The sequence below is a fragment of the Ylistrum balloti genome, unplaced genomic scaffold (genome assembly GCF_031769215.1).
Source record: "Ylistrum balloti isolate Yb309-2 unplaced genomic scaffold, AGI_CSIRO_Ybal_v1 Utg370140, whole genome shotgun sequence".
Taxonomy (NCBI): domain Eukaryota; kingdom Metazoa; phylum Mollusca; class Bivalvia; order Pectinida; family Pectinidae; genus Ylistrum; species Ylistrum balloti.
Window position 1 is genome coordinate 775572 of NW_026782147.1, and position 22221 is coordinate 797792.

General features: G+C 35.0%; 1 protein-coding gene across 1 annotated transcript in view; it reads left to right on the forward strand.

Annotated features, from left to right (window-relative positions):
* Positions 1 to 1380: 1380 nt before the first annotated feature.
* The window catches only part of LOC132550718 (bridge-like lipid transfer protein family member 1), a gene marked incomplete at its 3' end in the record, with an annotated part of 41847 nt that continues 21006 nt past the window's right edge, over positions 1381 to 22221 (forward strand). The window contains 23 exon segments of the mRNA XM_060214808.1: positions 1381 to 1597; positions 2350 to 2493; positions 2929 to 3100; positions 3642 to 3720; positions 4425 to 4615; positions 5077 to 5156; positions 5570 to 5711; positions 6246 to 6402; positions 6614 to 6784; positions 8288 to 8405; positions 8803 to 8958; positions 9801 to 9898; positions 10302 to 10474; positions 10913 to 11222; positions 11664 to 11867; positions 12406 to 12543; positions 12929 to 13105; positions 15056 to 15301; positions 16019 to 17620; positions 18170 to 18324; positions 18649 to 18898; positions 19312 to 19919; positions 21141 to 21671. Coding sequence (XP_060070791.1) covers positions 1381 to 1597; positions 2350 to 2493; positions 2929 to 3100; positions 3642 to 3720; positions 4425 to 4615; positions 5077 to 5156; positions 5570 to 5711; positions 6246 to 6402; positions 6614 to 6784; positions 8288 to 8405; positions 8803 to 8958; positions 9801 to 9898; positions 10302 to 10474; positions 10913 to 11222; positions 11664 to 11867; positions 12406 to 12543; positions 12929 to 13105; positions 15056 to 15301; positions 16019 to 17620; positions 18170 to 18324; positions 18649 to 18898; positions 19312 to 19919; positions 21141 to 21671 — 6119 coding nt within the window.

Consider the following 22221-nt stretch of genomic DNA (forward strand, 5'->3'; position numbering starts at 1 on the left):
ACTTGGTCCGAAATACACCGTCGGTTTACACAGGTGTCCGGTTTATTTTGGTTGAAGCATAAAGTTCACATAGAACCCCCCCCCCAAAAAAAAAAAAAAAAAAAGGCAGAAGATCACTAATTGTGAAACACTTCTGATTTGATTTCACGAAAATTTTCAAAATTACTGTAGAATCTTTCATCAATATGCCACACTATGTTAAGTTTTATGACTGATGACAGTTAAATTAATTATAAATTGAAAATATTGATTTGTCATTACAATATTGATATTCAAATGATCCCCGATTGAAATTTTATTTGTCGGAGGAAATTCGGTGTCGTGTAAAAAGACACACAGAGATATGTATACATTCTTGTTCTTTTCAACAGATCAACGATTTGTAAGCCATTATGAAATACTTTTTGGTGCGTGCACACTATTTTCGCAATTTAATTAAAATTCCTCAAATTACTGACTTCATGCGGAGTCGAAGGAATTTCATTAGAATGAATATTTTAGTAATAGCACCGAGTCACGGTCACTACAATAAACTTAAATAATATATATATATAACGTTGGTGTCGTAAAAGTGTATATGCACCTTCATGTGCGTTATTTGTAACAATGATTATTTGAGACAATGAAAATAACAGTGTCATTAACAGTACATGTACTAGTATTTTCGTGAAGTCACGCACCCTATCATAACTTTGACAAATGATAGCGCTGAAATAAGTTAATTTTACATCACTACCTTATCAATATAATATTGGCAATGAAGCAGGGAAAGACAATTTCTTTTTTCGTTTTGCAATTTAATGACTATGAATGGCTTTATTTCTTTTCCTACTGTATAGTTCGTGACAAAAATGTAAACACAAAGAAACTTTAAAAATATATTAATTTCTGTCAGAGATCTTTTTAAATGATGAAATGCAGTAGTTTCATTAGGAAATAAAGCAATTATTTAATCAAGCTTTCGGGATAGGGAGCGGAAATATCACTGGTATATAGGGACCGCGGAAATTATTCTGGATTCTGGCGTCACGACTGGTTCGGGTAGAGTTATCACCCTTTATTTCCGATTATCAAAGATGTCTGCTTCCGTAAACTTCACCAGCACTGCAGAGTAAAAATGTGTTTCGTTCCGCGCATGTTTCTACGTTACTGCAAAGTACAATTAGAATTGTGCAAACTAAAGACATAACCAACATACAATCGATGAAACTATGTTCGTATGTCTACCGTTTATCTAAATGGATGAAGTCTTTTTTTCTAAGTATGCCAACAGACGGATCAATGACCAATGACTGCAGAAGGGAAAATGTTCACGCGGAATGGAGACGATGATATGAGATGAGGTAGATAGGTTATTAAAAGAAAGCCTCCATCGGCAAAATGTCTGACTCAACCAACATAACGGATGGTGGTATTAATGATATCGAGCAGAGATTGATCAACGAATTGCCGGAGTCAACACTGTTCTGGTTCTTTACATCGATCGGTTTGGCTCAGTTATGGGTAATATACCTCACCTTTTACAACTCACGGGTGTTAGGACTCATTGTCACAGCCATAGCCAATAAGTTTGTCAACTATGGTCACATCAAGTTTGGTAAGTATGCATACATAGTTTTGACCATACAATGTATTACAAAAATCAGGCTTGTAACATTACCTGTTATCTGTCCTCGATGTCTTTTTTATGGTCCTAGATAGGCGGCCTCTCTGACACATCATGTAGGCCTCCAGTGCAGCGTTGAAAATACAACATATTTTGTCATTTATTACTCCAGTTTAATAGAATGTTATAAACTACAACTAATCACAAGTAGAAGTTGATAATTTAGGTCTCTTTACTTAGCCTCTGCTTATGAGAATTTCCCTCTTGTCTGCTGAAAGGCTAAAATGGCAAACTTAATCTTGTTAAATAAACAAAGAATTTCCTTTCAGCCTAATGATAAGGTATCACTTTGAAATTGAGAGGGTGATTGTTGTATATATAATATAAACTTTATTTATTTTACAACAATTGCGAAACAAGTTATGTCAACTTATACTAATCACTCTTGTTGGCCCGGATGTAAGCGTGTGAGGCGTCTTATTCTGGGAGGAAACCGGAGTACCCGGGGAAAACCCACATGGTCAGGCAGGTGACCCCTTACCTTTTCACGTCCGTTCCGGGAATTGAACCCGGTCGGCTAGGTGAAAGGTGAGTGCGTTTCCACTGCACCACCCGACCATTGTTGTAATGTATTTAAAGACAAACAAATGGTTAATTAAAATTACAACCTCCAAGGATAAAGACTATCAATCATAAGAAATACATAGAAACATGTTATAAATTGTGTTTGTTCTTTTTTTCAGGTTCATTTTCATTTTCTGTACTGTCTGGGAAGTTGATGATCAGAGACTTTCATCTCATCACAGAAGACTATTCCATTCGGGTCCACTATGGCTTTATATTGTTTAAATGGTGGAGAACATACACACCAAAACAGATCAATGAAGGTTTCCATTTTCTATCAAAAATTTACTTTCTGTTTTTGGTTACAATTACCAATTTTAGAAGTTAAATAAAATTACCCCTGAAATATAAGGTGTCAAATTGAAACATATGACTAAAAGAGATGTTGATTCAAATTTGAACTGATTCAGGGTCAAAACAAACTCCTTTTAGGGTATTCTGAATCATGCATACTCTTAAGGGTTTAGTGCAGGCCTAGACTAATCATTAAGCGTAGTATGGTTTTAAAATAGCAAGTCCATTTGATTATAATATGATAAGGACTTACTACATTCCAGTTCATTACTTGTGATGTTCATTGTAGGATTAAAATAAAACAAATATTCACAGTACATTTTCCAAAATTTATAGTAAGGTTACCAGTTGATATTAGTAAAAGATCTATTGTATAACACAGTTTTTGTTTATTATTTTGACAGATCTTTCACATCTTGAAACAAGGGTATCAATTTTTCTGGATGGATTTGAATTCCATGTCTACAACAGGTCTGGAAATTATGCTAAGATGGAGAAACTGTTTCGAACTGGAACATTCGATAGCTCCCCTGGTACTGAAAGTGACGAAACAGAAGGAAACTTTGACAAGAAGAAGTAAGTTAATTGTATGTTTGGAATGTCAGTTTAAACCACTTGAGTTTTTATGTTTTTTTCTCCTAGAAGTTCTTGCTTATTTATGCATGATTTTTTAATAAGAAAAAAAAAGTTTTTATGGAAGGAGTCTGATATATAATTGTTGGTAGTAGTATGTATCACAGACTGAAACATGTATGAAGCATGTCCCATAGGAAAGACAGACGAACTATCAAATCTCTAGAAGGAAATCAGTATAATATGATAGCATTTGCATCCCAAAAGTCACTGTCTATTTCTCTTCCACCAATCATATATCTATTTCAGGAAATGAAATCCATTTATTTCAGTGTAGTTAACTAAGTTAATGTTGTTTTGCATCCTACTTACATATGTGATGATTTCATATTATATATTTTCTGGGAAATAAGAACAAATTAACCTAGTTCTATGGGTATTTTTCTGGTCACAAATATGAAACTTCATAACAGTTATACTGTTCACTGATTGCTGTCTAAAAACATTATACAAATTACATTTTGTATGTTTTTTTTCTGTTGAGAAGGGCTGCTACAACAGTTTCCACAACACACCATCTATGGCGGGACCTGATCCCTGTTACAAAGATAGAAATCTCTTGTGTAAGTACATGTATTGTTAAACAATGCAGAGCTGCACTGTATTTGAATTTTTATTTCCTGTTTATGAATGTCATAAAATTTGTTAAGTCAACCAATAATGGAGTTGATTGTTTATTTACATTTCCTGTCTGTTATCATGAGAGTGCTTTGTAGATACAGTATTGTTAAATTACACAACGATAGTGGATGTAAGTTACTTTCCTGATGCATCCATGTGTACATGAGACATCTGTTAATCATATCATTGCAAAAAAAATATTTACATGAACTCCTCAGCTGACTACAGATTAAGATCAACTTACATTGTAACATTTTTTAAGTTTGAAACTCAATGTGTTTTCTTTGTTGTCGTCAGTCAAGGTTATAAGATCAAATGTCACACTTAACTTTTTTTTGTAGGATTTTTGTCTGACAAGTCCAAAAAACCTATTCCAAGGTTTAGTTGGGTCTCAAAATGAGTCCAGGACTCAAAGATTTCCAAGAATCCCAAGAAATCTCTGTTCAACTAATTTCAAATTTTATCCTGGGTATATTACAGATAATCAATTCAACTAATTCTATTTTTCAGTGAATTTTTGTTTTTAATTAATCTGAGAATACTGAAATCTGTAGATGATAGATATACAAGATTGCAGTAATCATATAAATCCTGTGTTAAGTTTTAACATTCTTTTTTTAGATCAAAGTTCTCTGCTTTGTTGTAGGGTCGTTGTGTGTTTGGTAACCAACTCGTGCCCAATACCCTGATTGTCCACTTTGAGGAAGGTCAACTTGTGTACACTACCAAACCTGCCTCCACACAATCTGATCAGTTCATGCATTATCTGATTGGGAAAGCAGAAAACTTTAAAGTTATGTTTGTGCCAAGTCCTAAGTATGCAGGACCTGTTGATGAGTAAGTACCGTCCAGTACCAAGTATACAGAGTTTATGAATTCAGTAAGCATTAGGAATGTTTGTGCCCAGTAAGAGTACTTGTAGATTGAGCAGTTAGTACTGCTCTGTCAGAAATATGCCAGACAGGCTGAAAAGTTACCAGTTGCTAATCTCTTAGTGAATAATATGGTTATCTTCATATGTACAATGTATAATATAATCATCTTGAACTTTTCTTTGAGGTTTTTGAACTAGCCTGAATTTAAGTGTTCTTTTGAGTAATGCATATTTCAGTATAGAAAGTATTTATAAATGGAACGAAAAAGCATTCTCCTTACTTATCACATAGTGTTAGAAAAGTTCATCATCCCCAATATAAATCTAGTACCAACCCTAGGCATCCATTTAGTGTTATTGTTTATATGAAAATTCTCTTACATTTTCCAATACTTGATGAATTCCCTTGTATAATATTTTACAGGCCGCCGCGGTATATGGGAGAAGGTTTTATTGTGCTGCAGACCAGAGAAATCAACATACATTACTACCATGATGAACCAGGTACATAGAACACAAAGAATTATAACTATACCGTGTTAATTTGAACTAGATGAGTGAGATGATATAGATATGATAGATATTCCAAAACCGTTAATCGGACTATAAGCCCAAATCTTGTGTAACAAGTCTACCCATATATATTGCTTTTTGAAAAATAGAACTTACTGCATCAGCTGACTTGAGTTAAGGATTATATATTGGTCCCTTGGACTTGTTGCAGGATAGATATTATGACTAGAATGAACCAGAAGACTGTCATATCTGTAGTATTAGACAAGGTTAATTGTCAAATCATTAAATCCTCTTGACACACTTTTGTCTATACCTCATTGTAAGCACTACTTCTATCTCAAACCAAAGGTAATGTCTTCAGGTATTGTGCTGTGACAGATAACCAAAATTTTGTGCTTTAGGTATTGTGCCATATGAGCCAGAGATTGTTGAGCTAGCTGATGGAGAGACTGTTGTGCGACGGACATATCCCTGCTTTGGTATGGACATCAAATGTGGACGCAATACTGACCTAAGTTATGGACCCTGGGCTGACAGACAGAGGTATGAGATAGTTCTATGAAGATATCACTCTACAGGAAATCAAAAATTACCAACCCCACATTCCAAGTATTTTGTATTAAACACGCATACAGATAGTGGGTTAGATATAGATGTTCCTAGCCCCATATCTGAAATTTTCACTCAGTTGATATTTACATCTTGAAATGTACAAAATTAAACCATGAAAGATCACTAATATCATAGAATTGGTTTCTAGACAATTTGATTCAAATGACATCTGCTCTAGCATATCTGATGGTAGCATCACAAAACACTACTTAAAGACTTAAACCATATACATTGTATATAGCTCCTACTTTTATAGATGTTTTGATATATTGTGAAAGGGCCCTAATGACCTTTTATGTGTTAATGGGCTGTTAAGTATTTCATAATAATAATATATATTGTGAAAGTCACTTTGTAGAGATTGAAGTAAGAGAAGGTTTTCTCACTAATCAACTTTAGTGTACTGAGTAAAGAATTCATATATATATTGGCACAAGTTCTGATGATCCAAATTTTGTATTGTAGAGAACATCTCTACAAGTTTTTCTACCCGGCGGACTACCAGACCATGGTGCCATCACAGGAAGCCAAGCCAGGGGAACGACGGCAGTTTAAGAGTTTTGAGTTCCGTATGAGTATGCTGGAAAAAGCCACGATTGATATTTTATTTACTAAACAATCGGTGAGTTACCATCATTTTTTTTATGTGTTTGTGTGTCAGAAACATTATCATTGTAATGGCTTTGTTTGTATGTGTGTCATTTAATCTAACATCAATTGAGTTTTGCTTTCCATAAGTTCAATCTGACCAAATAATCCTATCCCTCTTAGTGTTGAGAAAAGAAGGTCTTGTTTCATAGTAGATTTTAACATTTTTGTGTGTATTTTAACAGGAAACACAAGCTATACACATGAACACAAGTCCAGGATCGTATGTTGAGACAAATGTCCCGTGGGTAATTGAAGAAGATGGCTACACAACAAAAACAAAAGGCCAGTTACTGCTCATGGATGCCACAACCAGTCTTCAATATCGCTCACTAGTGGAATGTGAGACATTTGAGGTAGAATAATTAATATAGAACTTGTCTTTTATAACGAGAACAAACATCGTTTATATAAAACAGTTGTTCAGATTCATGCATAAATCCTTTCATAGATTACAGATGCTGTAATTTTCATTTTGTTATCTTTATATGTACCCAAAATTATAATCAGTATCAGGATATTTCTTGTTTTGTCAAATCTAGAATATTTCTTGTGTTGTCAAATGTAGAATATTTCTTGTGTTGTCAAATGTAGAATATTTCTTGATGTTGTCAAATGTAGAATATTTCTTGTGTTGTCAAATCTAGAATATTTCTTGTGTTGTCAAATCTAGAATATTTCTTGTGTTGTCAAATGTAGAATATTTCTTGTGTTGTCAAATGTAGAATATTTCTTGTGTTGTCAAATCTAGAATATTTCTTGTGTTGTCAAATGTAGAATATTTCTTGTGTTGTCAAATCTAGAATATTTCTTGTGTTGTCAAATGTAGAATATTTCTTGTGTTGTCAAATCTAGAATATTTCTTGTGGTGTAAAATCTAGAATATTTCTTGTGTTGTCAAAACCAGGATATTTCTTGTTTTGTCAAATGTAGAATATTTCTTGTGTTGTCAAATGTAGAATATTTCTTGATGTTGTCAAATCTAGAATATTTCTTGTGTTGTCAAATGTAGAATATTTCTTGTGTTGTCAAATGTAGAATATTTCTTGTGTTGTCAAATCTAGAATATTTCTTGTGTTGTCAAATCTAGAATATTTCTTGTGTTGTCAAATGTAGAATATTTCTTGTGTTGTCAAATCTAGAATATTTCTTGTGGTGTAAAATCTAGAATATTTCTTGTGTTGTCAAAACCAGGATATTTCTTGTTTTGTCAAATGTAGAATATTTCTTGTGTTGTCAAATGTAGAATATTTCTTGATGTTGTCAAATCTAGAATATTTCTTGTGTTGTCAAATGTAGAATATTTCTTGTGTTGTCAAATCTAGAATATTTCTTGTGTTGTCAAATCTAGAATATTTCTTGTGTTGTCAAATGTAGAATATTTTTTGTGTTGTCAAATCTAGAATAATTCTTGTGTTGTCAAATCTAGAATATTTCTTGTGTTGTCAAATCTAGAATATTTCTTGTGTTGTCAAATCTTGAATATTTCTTGTGTTGTCAAATCTAGAATATTTCTTGTGGTGTAAAATCTAGAATGTTTCTTGTGTTGTCAAAACCAGGATATTTCTTGTGTTGTCAAATTTAGAATAATTCTTGTGTTGTCAAATCTAGTATAATTCTTGTATTGTCAAATCTAGAATAATTCTTGTGGTGTAAAATCTAGAATATTTTTTGTGGTGTAAAATCTAGAATATTTCTTACTCAGTGAAAACCAGGATGTTACTTATTCTGTTAAAACTTCAAGATTTCTTATTCAGTTACAACCAGTACATTACTTGTCCTCAATGAGGATGACAATGGCTGTACTTATACATACACTTTATGTTATATTACTGATTGTATCAAATTTTAAATTCTAGTTTGATGTGTCAGCATCTTACCCTCTGGTATGGAACGACCACCAGGAATGGCAATGTGACTTCATCGCTTGTAAAGCCACAGTCTGGCTTATATTCCAACACAAGTTTTTCTTCGTAGGCAAGTGCAATTGAATGAATGATATGAGTGTTTCAATATGTATTTAGGTTGTAGTCTGTAAATTAATCCGTGACTTTGATTCTACATTTAAATAAAAGTTTATAAATTAATGTGATGAGAAAAACAAAAATATTTACTTTTTTTTCTCTTAAAATATGAAAATAAGAATCCAATAGCTGTGGAAAGAAAATCTGAAGTTCAAAAATGTTTTCATTAAGAGAAGAAAATTAACTCAATGGGTATGAAACCATTTATGTTGTGCTGAGGAATAAACATGTTGTATTGTCCATTCACCACTTTGAAGTTAACTTTGATTTTCAGTTGAATCAAGCAGTACAGTGACAAAAACCATGTGTTGTGGTGATCTTCGATATAACAAGTACTTTTTTACTTGTAGACTTAATTGAGGATTGGTCAACAAAGACCGTACCTGACCTCTACCACTTTGTGCCGTATACTTGGACCATCAATTTACTCATCAAAGACTTTGAACTTATCACTTTGGCTAATGAGTACAACTGGATTGATACCTCCTCCCAGAACCCTGAGAATGGTAAAAGCATCACATAGACCCATCATATCTAGATAGCATTAGTGTTCAGTGTTTGGAAATGTTAAGGATTCAGTGTTTTTACAACACTGAACACATTTTTTCTCTTCTTTTGGAGATATTTGTCCCCCTTGCCATTGTAGCTTTGAATGTTAATAAATAATCAGCTTTTTATGTCAAGTTAGTAACTTTTATTAATTTAAATTTTATCATTTATTGAATTAGGCTCCTGTGATTTCATTTTTTTATGTAATGATTTCCCAGGGAATTGTGTTCAGATTTCTGTATATTGATTTTGTGGAAACCTTGGTCCTTTAATACTGTCTTTTCTGATGAAACCTGGATAAAGTGATTAATACTTGAGAATAGGCTACGCTTATTTGATCCATTTGTATATGTTTATACAATAAGATTTGTTGAATTGAAATGAAAATTCTTGATCTTCATTCTCATTAGAGTGAATTTCCAGAGAGTTATGATCATTTTGTAAGTATCATTATATAAAGTTGTTTAAAGAATTTGTTTTGCTGAAGAATTTTTTTCAGAAAGGAATACAAGTTAGAGGGTTAGACAAAGTCTCTTAGGATTTTGTCTTTGTCCTATCCTTGGCAGAGTCTTTGACAAAATATATGAGAATCTTGAGTCCTGGTTTGAAATAGCTTTGTCTTGCAACACATTGCAGGAATCTTGTATTCTCTTGAAAATATTGTGAATATCGTAATATGTGTATTGTCAATTCAATAAATGTCTTTTAAGGGTTATCTTTCAAAATTTTGGCCCTGAAGTAACTGAGACATAGAGGTAACAGATAGCCAACATTATAGCTTATATTGTTTTGTTTACAGCCCATATTGCAATCTGTGGAGAGACGTTGGATTTATCTCTTGTACTGCCGTACCATGATTATTTACCTCCAACTGTCCATGTTGAGTTTCTCATCAAAGTATGTTCATTATCTACCATTCAGACAATCAATTTATGCCCAACTTTAAAGGAGATTTAGTTAACTCTAGTTAGCTCTAGATTTCTTCTTCTTTTCTGTCATTAATATATGTAAATCCAATTTACTTGCTATTGGAATGAAAGAAAATATCATTTTATTCTTCTGTTTCAACTAAATTTCAAGCTTCTTTCATAAATATATGCCATATAGAACTTGTTAAGCAACCGTCCCTTATAAACAGTCCTTTCATTTTTCTTGTCCATATTCCCTATCATATCTTACAGACATACAGGATAAAAAGTATTCATAAAGGCAAACTTTGGAAAAATTAGAAAGATTCACTACTGATTCTACATAAACAAAAGGTAATTTAATAAGTAAAACTGGTGTTTGCCTGTTTTAGGGAGAGAATGCCTTTTGTCGGCTGTTCTTGCCAGAGAACAACACGAGCAGACATGTTGTGATGGCCATTGCTGAGAGTATGAAGTTAATGGATCGGGATGGCAATATAATGGAGAACCCATTCCAACTGCCGGGGAAGAAACAGTGGAGGCGATTCACTGCCACATCAGAAGGGTAAGTACCATATAGCTGGTTATTTTCATGGAGATATATTTTTACTATGTTGTGGTACCTTCTCATAATTATGAAAATTTAATACTTGAAATAATGAGACACATGTATACAAGATGTTCTTTTACATCCAGATCGTAAGTTTTAATTTGTTAAAATATTATGCAGTTGTGTTAAAAGAAAATCATGAAAATTACTAGCTTACAGAAATACTGAAAGAATGAAATATTTCATTTGAAACTGATTCATTCAGACACTTTGTATAATTTCTTGTTAGGATGGGTCATACCTGGAATATGAAAGTAAATTCTCTGTGACAATATGATAATCATTTTTTCTTTTAAGTAGTCCGAAAACTTGAAATTCAACACTGCCTGATATGTCCGAAAACTATTGTAACATAAAAATAATAGAAACGACTTTACATACCTTGTGTTTCAGACAAGATTGGATTGATTGTTGGCACACCTCCAATGTAGCCCTAAGTATTGGTTACACATACCACCCTATGCCAAGTCTGGCTAAGGCACAGTCTCCGCTGGCCCAAGAGGGAACCATTACTACACCAGAGTTAGAGGAGGCTTTACTCATACCTCTCCGACCCCTGAGGAGTGAACAGAAGCGAAGTCAGCCCCCACCTAACTTTGATCCTGGAGAAATGGCTGCAGATTTGATCGCAGTAGAATTGGAAATTGCCCCCTCCCTTCTATGTCTGTATGGTCCCCTGCTAAGAAATTTTATACATGTTAAGGTAAGATGTGTGGAATGGTATTCCTGGTCTGTATGATGTAGATGGTTTCTTTGATCTAAGTTCATGTGAGAACAAGTAATTTCAATCTCATGATAACTTTTCTTGGATCATAATTTTTTCTCAAATGAAACTTGAAGTATTGAATAAAAAAATATGTCAGAATGTTTAAAATGGTTTCTTGTTGTTGTTACAATTACAGGTTATCTTTCGTTTGGGGTTTTTTAACAACGTCTTCAAAATTGGTATCTTCTGATTTGGTAGTAATGTCTCTTTTTATGCTTCTCCAAAGGCAGATTTTTCTGTTGTTATTTAAGGAAAGATGTACAGCATTTATCATGACATACTGTTACATGTTTTAGGACAATAGTGATGAAAATTGAATAATGTTCAACCATTCAAATGATATGAGATTTTACTTACGAGGTTTCTTTTTCTATAAAGGAAAATTACCTGGGAGAAGATCAGGTATTTACAGATTTCCATGATTTGGGTACAACAAGGAGCTCTGGAGACAACGTAGCCATGGGTCCATTGTCAGCATCAGAGGGTGGAGAAGATACAGAGCCATTTGATGGCAGGAAGTTCAGACCATTTGCTGTTACTGTGTCTGTAACTGTCCATGATATACACGCCCACCTTGTCAAGGTGATGTTTCTACTATTCATGAGTGTGGTTTTCTATTTTGTACTATTAAGATCTTGATTATCTTGACTCCACATAAATCATTCTATCATCGACTGTATCAGAACTATCAATATCTTTTTATAGCTATTTTGCTGGTCATGACTTTGTGCTCTGAAGTTTTTATTGCATTTACTTGTGGCATTATCAGGACTTTTTAGGTGTAAACTATTTTTTCAAAAATTTTATCTATACTAGGAGTGCTACATGAAGAGTTATAGTTGTCTTGTTGTGATTTCAACTGGTATAAGGTTAATTCTCGTTTTCAATCCCTGCTAAATATAATTTAATACTAAAAAAAACATTATAGCAAAATTTCCTGAAGGAAAAAGGAAGGAAAAAAGAAGAAAACCAAACTGTTTTGTAAATAGCTTTATGGTTATGGAAATGGTAGAAATGTTATTTAAAATACTGGAAGGTCATGAATATTGTAGCACAGCCGAACTGTTGGCAGTCCATAGGATTGGATTTGACTGTATATTAACCCTGATTATTGTTACAGAACTGCAGTATAGAAGGCCTTCCCTGTCCCAGTATTAATTTAGAGAGGCTATGCTTTGAATTGGATAAAAACTTCAAGGAGACCAAACTTCAGTTGCTTTTATCTCCTGTCATTCTGGTTGCCAAGGATACATTAGAGGTAGAGTATGTTAACATTGACAGCACTTACCTGTTATTAAGATTTTATAGCCAAACTGTCATATTGAAGTGAACAGCAGTGCAACTGTGTGCTTTATGAGTTCAAGTAAATTGAATTTATTTTTTCATTACTTAATTTTATTTTTTCTAAATTATCTAATTTTTTTTTAATATTTTTGTGAGTAGGAATTATCTTGAGATAAATCATGGCTTGAAAAGGCTGAAATTGCAATATTTTGCATACTTAGTAATACTCATATCTTAGCAAAATGTTTGTAAATGCAAAATTTCTCTAAATATACACTTTTGCAGAATGTTGCATTATATGCAGATTAGTGCTCATTTTAAAGAGTGATTTAGCTTATCTTGTTTTCTTTGATTGACAGCGAGATGAAGGTGAAGGACATCTTAATGTGGGTCACCTGGGGTTATCAGGGTTACAGGTCAGAGGTCATGCTATGTTCTCCTTGGAGGGACTGCCTTTGGATTCAGAAACACTAGAATATGGCTGGCTGGTGGAGGCTATCATTGGTGACCTAACAGGCAAACTTACCTGTTCTCAGGTAGGAAGCTAACAATGATGACCTGAAAACTAAACTTATTTGTTCTTGGGTAGAATCAGGTAGGAGTCTATCATGGTACACTGACTGACAAACTCACCTGTTCTGAGGTAGGAGACTATCATTGGTGACCTTACAGACAAACTCACCTGTTTTGAGGTAGGAGACTATCATTGGTGACCTTACAGACAAACTCACCTGTTTTGATATAGGAGACTATCATTGGTGACCTAACTGAAAAACTCACCTGTTTTGAGGTAGGAGACTATCATGGTTGACCTAACAGACAAACTCTCCTGTTCTGAGGTAGGAGACTATCATGGTTGACCTAACAGACAAACTCACCTGTTCTGAGGTAGGAGACTATCATGGTTGACCTTACAGACAAACTCACCTGTTTTGATATAGGAGACAATCATTGGTGACCTAACAGACAAACTCACCTGTTTTGAGGTAGGAGACTATCATTGGTAACCTAACAGACAAACTCACCTGTTTTGAAGTAGGAGACTATCATGGTTGACCTTACAGACAAACTCACCTGTTTTGATATAGGAGACTATCATGGTTGACCTTACAGACAAACTCACCTGTTTTGATATAGGAGACAATCATTGTTGACCTAACAGACAAACTCACCTGTTTTGAGGTAGGAGACTATCATGGTTGACCTTACAGACAAACTCACCTCTTTTGATATAGGAGACTGTCATTGGTGACCTAACAGACAAACTCACCTCTTTTGATATAGGAGACTGTCATTGGTGACCTAACAGACAAACTCACCTGTTTTGATGTAGGAGACTATCATTGGTTACCTGACAGACAAATTTACCTGTTTTGAGGTAGGAGACTATGATTAGTTACCTTACAAGCAAACTTGCTTGTTCTCTGATAGAAGACTATCACTGATGACTTAACAGACAAATTCACCTGTTTTGATGTAGGAGACTATCATTGGTTACCTGACAGACAAATTTACCTGTTCTGAGGTAGGAGACTATCATTGGTGACCTGACAAGCAAACTTGCTTGTTCTCTGATAGAAGACTATCACTGATGACTTAACAGACAAATTCACCTGTTTTGATGTAGGAGACTATCATTGGTTACCTGACAGACAAATTTACCTGTTCTGAGGTAGGAGACTATCATTGGTGACCTGACAAGCAAACTTGCTTGTTCTCTGGTAGAAGACTGTCACTAATGACTTAACAGGCAAACTCTCTTGTTCTCAGGAAGAAGCAGGTAGGAATTATTTATGTCCAGATAGGAGACCCAAATCAGCTGAGTTCAGGTTGATAACTCACATATACTGAGTTCAGACAAGACATCATTCTGTTCTCAACTAGGATACTTATACAACCAGAGTTAGAATTGGACACTTGGGTTGCTTTCATTGTTTAACTGGTTCAGACATTGTGGTTTTTATCTACATTACATGAATGCCCCTGTACCGAATGTTTGAACTGACATACTAAAAAATCAAAATGCCTAGTTTCGAAATTCCCTGTGAAGCATTAAACATTGAACCAGAAATTAAAATACCATCCATTTAACCAATACTTAATAGCATAATATTTTCATAAATATGTTTATGCATCAACCCTGCTTTATGCGTAAAATCTGAAAAACTCATGATATTCAGCAAGTTAGTTTGCCTAATATTCGGCAGTCCAGCCTCAGTCCTGGTTCAACTGGTCCAACCGTTTCAACCACCTATGTAAAAGCGACCTTGGTTTTTATTCACAAGATACATAGGACAATTATGTATTTCCTTACAATCATTAGGTAGGTCATTCACTTTTATTTTGGTATTTTTTTTCACATAGTAAACTACCAGGCTAATTTAATTTTTTCAAACTTACCTTCAGCTTAACAAAATAAAACAATCTAACACTTCGAATAATGATGACAAAGATTACGTTAATTGTTGTTTTTCTTCTCTGAGTAGTTACAGAACATTGTGGAGTTTCTGCAGACATTCATTACACTGGTGGAAGATCCTGAGAACAGCCTACAACACCCGCGCTCCTACCGATTATGTCAGCACATGCTTCCTCAGCCTCAGTGTCGCATGCTGTCCAAGTATCGTTTCTACTGCCCATCATCTGAAGACATTAAGTACCGCATGACGAGGGTCTCCCTAGACTCGATCAGTTTCTTTCTAGTGGAGTCTGGCACTGCCTTCAATGTACAGGTAATCAGTAGGGAATCACAAAGACTTCAATAATAGATTAGAGGGATAGGTTATGGTACACAGATTTGCATTGTCTTAGTAGTGAATTTATGTATTATTTCTTGATACTGTGGTATAAGTATTCATTTCATTCGACCAAAATACTGTAAAATTATATATCTTTATGCGGCTGAAATTAAAAAGTTTTCCAAAAATATACTTTGTTTGCACTCAATTTTGTGTATGAACTCTTGCATACAAAATTCACTAGTACTATAATCAATATCAACTTTTTATCTGTGTATGATTTCGTGGACATATATAGATATGTCGATAATACCAGATTATTGTTGAATAATTTTTATTCTACCCGAAAATTTGCCGGGGAGATATAGTTGCCACTTTGTCTTTCCATCTGTCTGTTTTCCCCTCTGTTCTTTCGTGTCTGAAGCATAACTTTGCTTGCCTTTAAATAATGATATAATGAAACATGGTGGATACATTTGGCATTCTTTGAGGATTCACAGTATACTAAATTGAGAGCCTGAAACTCCCAAATTACAAAATTATTGCCCTTTGTTGAAATTGGTGTCTAATAAAGTTGTTTTTGGGAAGCATTTATCAGTTTCCCTGACACTCTTGTTTGTTTAAAAGATTAAAGTTATGTTCATAGAGATCAAAATGCTGTTATTTTCTCTTACACACTAATCTTACATTCTTTTTACTTTATTTTACCAGCTCTATCCTATAAAGATATCTACTTGTAATCTCCACGGGACAAACACACGCGCAGGAATCACGGGTAAGATAGAACACCTATCCTTCACCCAGTACATCTCTGCAGCAGCCCTCCATCACAAAGACTGTAAACAGGATCACTCCAACACCTGGTTGGAGTCAGGTGGCCTCACCATGGGTCCCATAGATGCTGAAGCAGCCATGGCACTCCCTAACCCTGATTATCATGAAATCCAAAACCAGTTTCTCAAGATACATGATAAGAAAACTAAGCGACTTTGGTTTCTTTGGCCAGTAGAGACAATGAAGATCAGTTCTGCTGTTGTAGGCAAGTGTGGTTGTCATGGAGGTTGTACATTTTTTGGAAATAATAAAAACGGAATTGGATTCTTTAATCCAAGGCGGACTAAAGATATGCCATTTTCTGCCGTGCCACAGGTTTCTCCAGAAGGTCATGACCCAGGTTTTGGACAAAGTTTATTATTTAGAGATAAGTTGGTTTTTGAAGTATCTCCATCTAATGGAGGTTTGTCACCTCACAAAGGGCGCGGGTTTGCATTTACTCGTGGGTATATGAGTGATATGACAAGTCCAGACTCTCCAGCCATGCACTTTAATATCACAGAAGACATTGTAGGTAGTACAAGTCAGTCTGGGTCAGTAGCTACAGACAAACAATGGACAAACAGCAGTGCTGGTCAGTCAGTTACCAGTACCTTAAAAAGCAACATGTCCAACCAAACAACGGCCAGTAGTACTAGTGGACACAAACTGACAGTTCAATCAGACTCTATCCAACCAAGCTCAGGAGACAAAGAAACGTTTCAGTCATACGACACTCTGAGCTATACATCTCGCAAAGGAAGCTTGGATGACACCTCACTACGAAGTGCAAGGTTCATGACTCCTCCTGATGGACAGAGTATAGAGTCGCATAGTCCTGGGGTGATGAGGAAGGGAACCTTAAGTTCTGTTCCAAGTCCACAGTTGCTCAGGCACAGCAGTGGCCCCAAAGCATACTCTGTAGCATCTCTTGAGAGTGAACACTACTTCTCTGCAGAGGAAGATATTTCTACACTTCGACCAAGTAGTGGACATTTTGTTTCGTTGGATGACTCTTCTCAAACATTACCAGACATGGGAATGAACAAAACTTTAACCCCTGAAGATAAAGTAGAGGACCAAACTGTGATAAGTGTAGCTAATACTGTGATAAATAGACGTTCTAGTAATGCATCAACAATATCGTATGAATCCGCCCCGACAGATCAGAGTGACACAGACACAATATCAGGGCCAGATATCCCGGACAATGTGTCCTTGGTTGACCTTCACAGCCAAGTTAATAAACCCATTACGAGGTCCCCAGTGTTGCTAGCATGTTACTCACGACATCTCACCCAGTTACAGTGTCATGATTGGTACCAGCCTAATTCTGGTCAGGGCAAAGGTCATATGGGCCACACTGATCCTTCCCTATACTCTTTGTCCTCGGCTGGTCAGTCCGCCCAATATGTGCATAGTCCTGCGTGTGTACCTCACTTCATCAGGGTACGACAAGGTTTTAGTGTCTCACAGATGAGGACCCTGGAACAGGAGGATGTGACTAGAGGCACCACCTCGGCTACACCTAAGGATGGCCATGTGATGGACGAAGGTGGTTCAGGGAAGGGCAAAGACACCATAGAAGGTAGGATAATACAGAGCATTTGTTTGATTCATTAATACAAGAAAGTCAGAAATAAATTGCATTGTATGAATTTTAGTGTTATACCAAGGAGATATAAAGGGAGATTTATGAATTTGAGAATTGTTTGAAAAAAATGGAAAATTGACATCCTGAGAAATATGAGCTGGTACATGAAGAGTTCAGTTGTCCTAATGGGATTTTAATGTATAGAGAAAAAACTATTTTTTTGTCTCTGCCACAAGATGCAATCACATTGCCTGTCAGTCCAGGTATTTGAGTTGGAAATATCATCTTTAATGTACTTTATATCAGTGAATGCTGACAGAAACATTTTTAGTTTTATTTGATACCAATCATGGTCAGGTTTAAATGGCATCACATTCTATGTATATCTTTAGTGTATTTACGTTTGTAGGGTTTTTGAAAATTGATTTCAAATCTATGACCAGTCTAGTTGATAGCAATGACGGACAGAGAACATTGTGTTTTTTTTGACAGACCTGGAGGATATCACAGAACTGAGGATGGAAAGTGCATCTATCACAACGGCTGTAGTCAAGATTAAAGGATCAATGGATGTTTTGATCACTCCACTATTCCTCGAATCATTTCAAAGGTACCATTATCACAGAAACTTATGTTTAACCCATGATATGTTTCAACCTCTTTCTAGAGTTATTGCCCTTGAAATAAATGTCTGGCTGAAGATTCTGTATCTTACAAGTGGACATCTAGTATGAGGTTAACCTTTCTCGTTCTCTTGCCTGTATCTATCCTGAATAAGCCCAGGGGGACAACACATTATCTCTGTCTGAAAATCAAGAGGTTAACTTATAACAGGACAATAAATCTGATAAGTATTCCACTAAACAGCATTAAATATTGGTGGGCTTATCACCCAGTATGACCAGATGAAGACAATAACAATTTGATCTTGTAGATATGTGGAGGCAGTTATTCCAACCCTGACAATGCTCCACCCATCTTCTATCATTGATGGATTACATACTCAATGTTTGGATCGTCTCAAGCGGCAGAATCGACTTAAAAAGGGTGTTACAATGAGAGAGATGGTGTCGGAAGGAGGTGACAACACCACCAGCACAGAACGACAGTTCAGTACAGAGTCCCGTCTACGTACTGGGGAGATGAAGACATCAAGTATACAGGCCTTATTCACTCTTAGTAAGGTAAAAATACTTCTCCAATCATTTTTCATTAGTTTAGTAGAATAAGTTTCCTTTGTGTAATATCCCATGAAACAAAAGCAGTGAAAAACATTATTAAGTCATGATTCTGTGAAAGTATTGATTTTACATATAAAACAAAAATATCAATAAACATTTTATTATCAAATTAAAGTGTCTAATTTCACTCTGCTGATAACAGTTTATATGACAGGGTGTCTGAATACATAGGTCTGTTGTGTTCTTTGGAAAGGATATTGATGAATTAAACAGGATGACAAAATACTTAGGTTCTGATGATATAAAATAGGTTTCCATTAACTTTTGATGTGCAGGTGTGTGTGTGATATGGATCCATCCTTTGTCTATAGATGTCCTTAGTAATGGCTGCTGCTTTACATGTTTTTTTTATACAGATAAATATCTGCCTGCTACAGGCTGGTATTGTAGAGGAACTGATATCTTTCTCAGCCCTGGAGAACATAAACGAATTAACATGTGTGTCACTACTAGCTGTTAGTGTGGGTGACATTCGCTGCCAACTTTTATCCAATAGTCATTCATACCGCAATCCTCAAGACCCCAGCCCTCTCTCTGCTACACCAGTAGCTAGTGCATCCCCAAAGAAGAAATCCAAGAACCATAACTTTGCTCACAGTGAGCAGGGTGATTCTGAAAATCAAGTGTCTGAGGTTTGTCGTGAAGAAGATGTGGCAACACTTCATATCTCCCGAGTGCATCTGCAACTACAGCGTCTATTAAAGGACAGCAATTTTTCAAATGACATCCTCTTAACAGTTATCCCAGAATATAAATCCAAAGTACATTTCACCTTCGACAAGGACTTCCCATCAACAGGAGGTGTATTCTCATTCACATCATCACCAAGACGACGAAGAGATTCTTCCTCAGGACATTCTCCAAGGCCTCCGATGAGTCGGCAGACAAGTCGTGATGTTGGAGGGAAGGGTGTAAATCGACAGTCCAGTAAAGACAGTGACAGTCGAGGATCAACACTGCCCAGGTAAATCAGTTGTTCATTTGATATATTTGTAGTACTTTTGATTGATATACTTTGTTGTACATGTGATATACTTTGTTGTACTTGTGATATACTTTGTTGTACATGTGATATACTTTGTTGTACATGTGATATACATTGTTGTACATGTGATATACTTTGTTGTACATGTGATATACTTTGTTGTACATGTTATATATTTTGTTGTACTTGTGATATATTTGTAGTACTTTTGATATACTTTGTTGTACATGTGATAATCTTTGTTGTACATGTGATATACTTTGTTGTACTTGTGATAAACTTTGTTGTACATGTGATAAACTTTGTTGTACTTGTGATATACTTTGTTGTACATGTGATATACTTTGTTGTACTTGTGATATACTTTGTTGTACATGTGATATACTTTGTTGTACTTGTGATATACTTTGTTGTACTTGTGATATACTTTGTTGTACTTGTGATATACTTTGTTGTACTTGTGATATACTTTGTTGTACTTGTGATATACTTTGTTGTACTTGGGATTAACTTTGTTGTACTTGTGATATACTTTTTCATAAATGTGATATATTTTATGATTAAGTTTTAGGTCACTTGTTTTACTTAAGCATTTTCAGGTGAATATGTAGTCTTGCAAGAATTCTTTTTAGAGAAAGTGAGACAGAAATTATTCTTACATTTTCTTGAATTTTGATGTTGATGTGGCATGTTTTGAATTGAGTTTTCATTTTGAATTTTATTTTAATACTAATTAAACATTTATCTGGAATATGTGTAATTTTTATAGAAAATTTTGAAATTTGTATTGTGTGTACTATAAGTGTATATGATAATCTGCTGTTGGCTTGTTCATGTATTATCATTATGATATATTGTAAAACTAAGAAGTATATAGCACTGTTTGTATGTTATATGTATATTTACAAACAAAAAATCTATACATTACATGTGTATTTACAAACAAAACATCTATTCATTTGTATGTTACATGTATATTTACATACAAAAAATCTATACATTTATATGTTACATGTGTGTATACCAATAAAAATTGTATATATTTGTATGTATGCACTATATACCCTCTTATATCTAAAGTTTGCCTTTTTGATTTAGTAGGATCGCCTCTAGTGTTAGAAGAAATGTGACATTACCCAGTATTTTTGTGTTAACCTTGTAGAGGTTTGAGAATTATCGATGGTCTGTCTGTTGTTGTAGGTTATTCAGACAGGCCAGTGTTGATGAGCCATCTCAGGACCCTTCATTCCCCACCAAACTCTCACGGAGACAGTCAAGCAGAGATGGACATAGTTCATCCAAATCTCAAAGCTTTGGTCTAATCATGTTTGAGTGTGGTCTAGAGGAAATAAATGCTACAGCAGTACGTAGACTTGGCTTTAAGGACATAGCTGATTCTGAGTTTTTCCACAAAATGGAAAGAGTCTCTAAAAATCTTGAAGAAATCCAAACCTCCACTCGAATACATCTTGAAACTGAGATTGGACGATCACAACAACCAATGAAAGAGGAGACGATACGAATAAAGATTGATGAAACTGAGGAAGCATCGTTACATTCCTGGGACTCTCGTGTGTCCATTCCTTCTAGTGCCTCATCCATTTCACTTGATGCTAAGGTGGAACCTCTTGTGGGAGATTCTTCTGGAGGTGTACTTCACCTCAGCACGATCTGGTTCAACTTTGCTGCTCCTCCACCCATTTCTATCAAACGCAAGGTGGACTTTACAAGGTAAACACTATGTATACCCTCTGATAGGTTCTTAATCTTTTGAATACCTGAGTTTATGATATGAGAACTCTGTGGAATATCCTATGCATGCAACAATATATCTTAATTATGAAAGATTGTCAGTTTGATTGTGTAATATAGTCACATGACACATAGAGTCTAGAATTGACCTTAAGTCCTGTTTTGTAAATTATTAGAATGTATGTGTATGCTGGAGTGGATAGAATAAACCTAAGACCTGTTTTTTTATATAACGGTATGTATCTGTATAATGAAGAGGGAAGGTTTAATGTTGACACGGATACTGTACCTATAAAGGTTTAGAGAATGGAGTAGAGGTATTAAGATTTTAGACCAGTATTATAACTATATAGGTTTAGAGAATGGAGTAGAGATATTCAGGTTTTAGACCAGTATTGTAACTATATAGGTTTAGAAAATGGAGTAGAGATATTCAGGTTTTAGACCAGTATTGTAACTATATAGGTTTAGAAAATGGAGTAGAGGTATTCAGGTTTTAGACCAGTAACTATATAGGTTTAGAGAATGG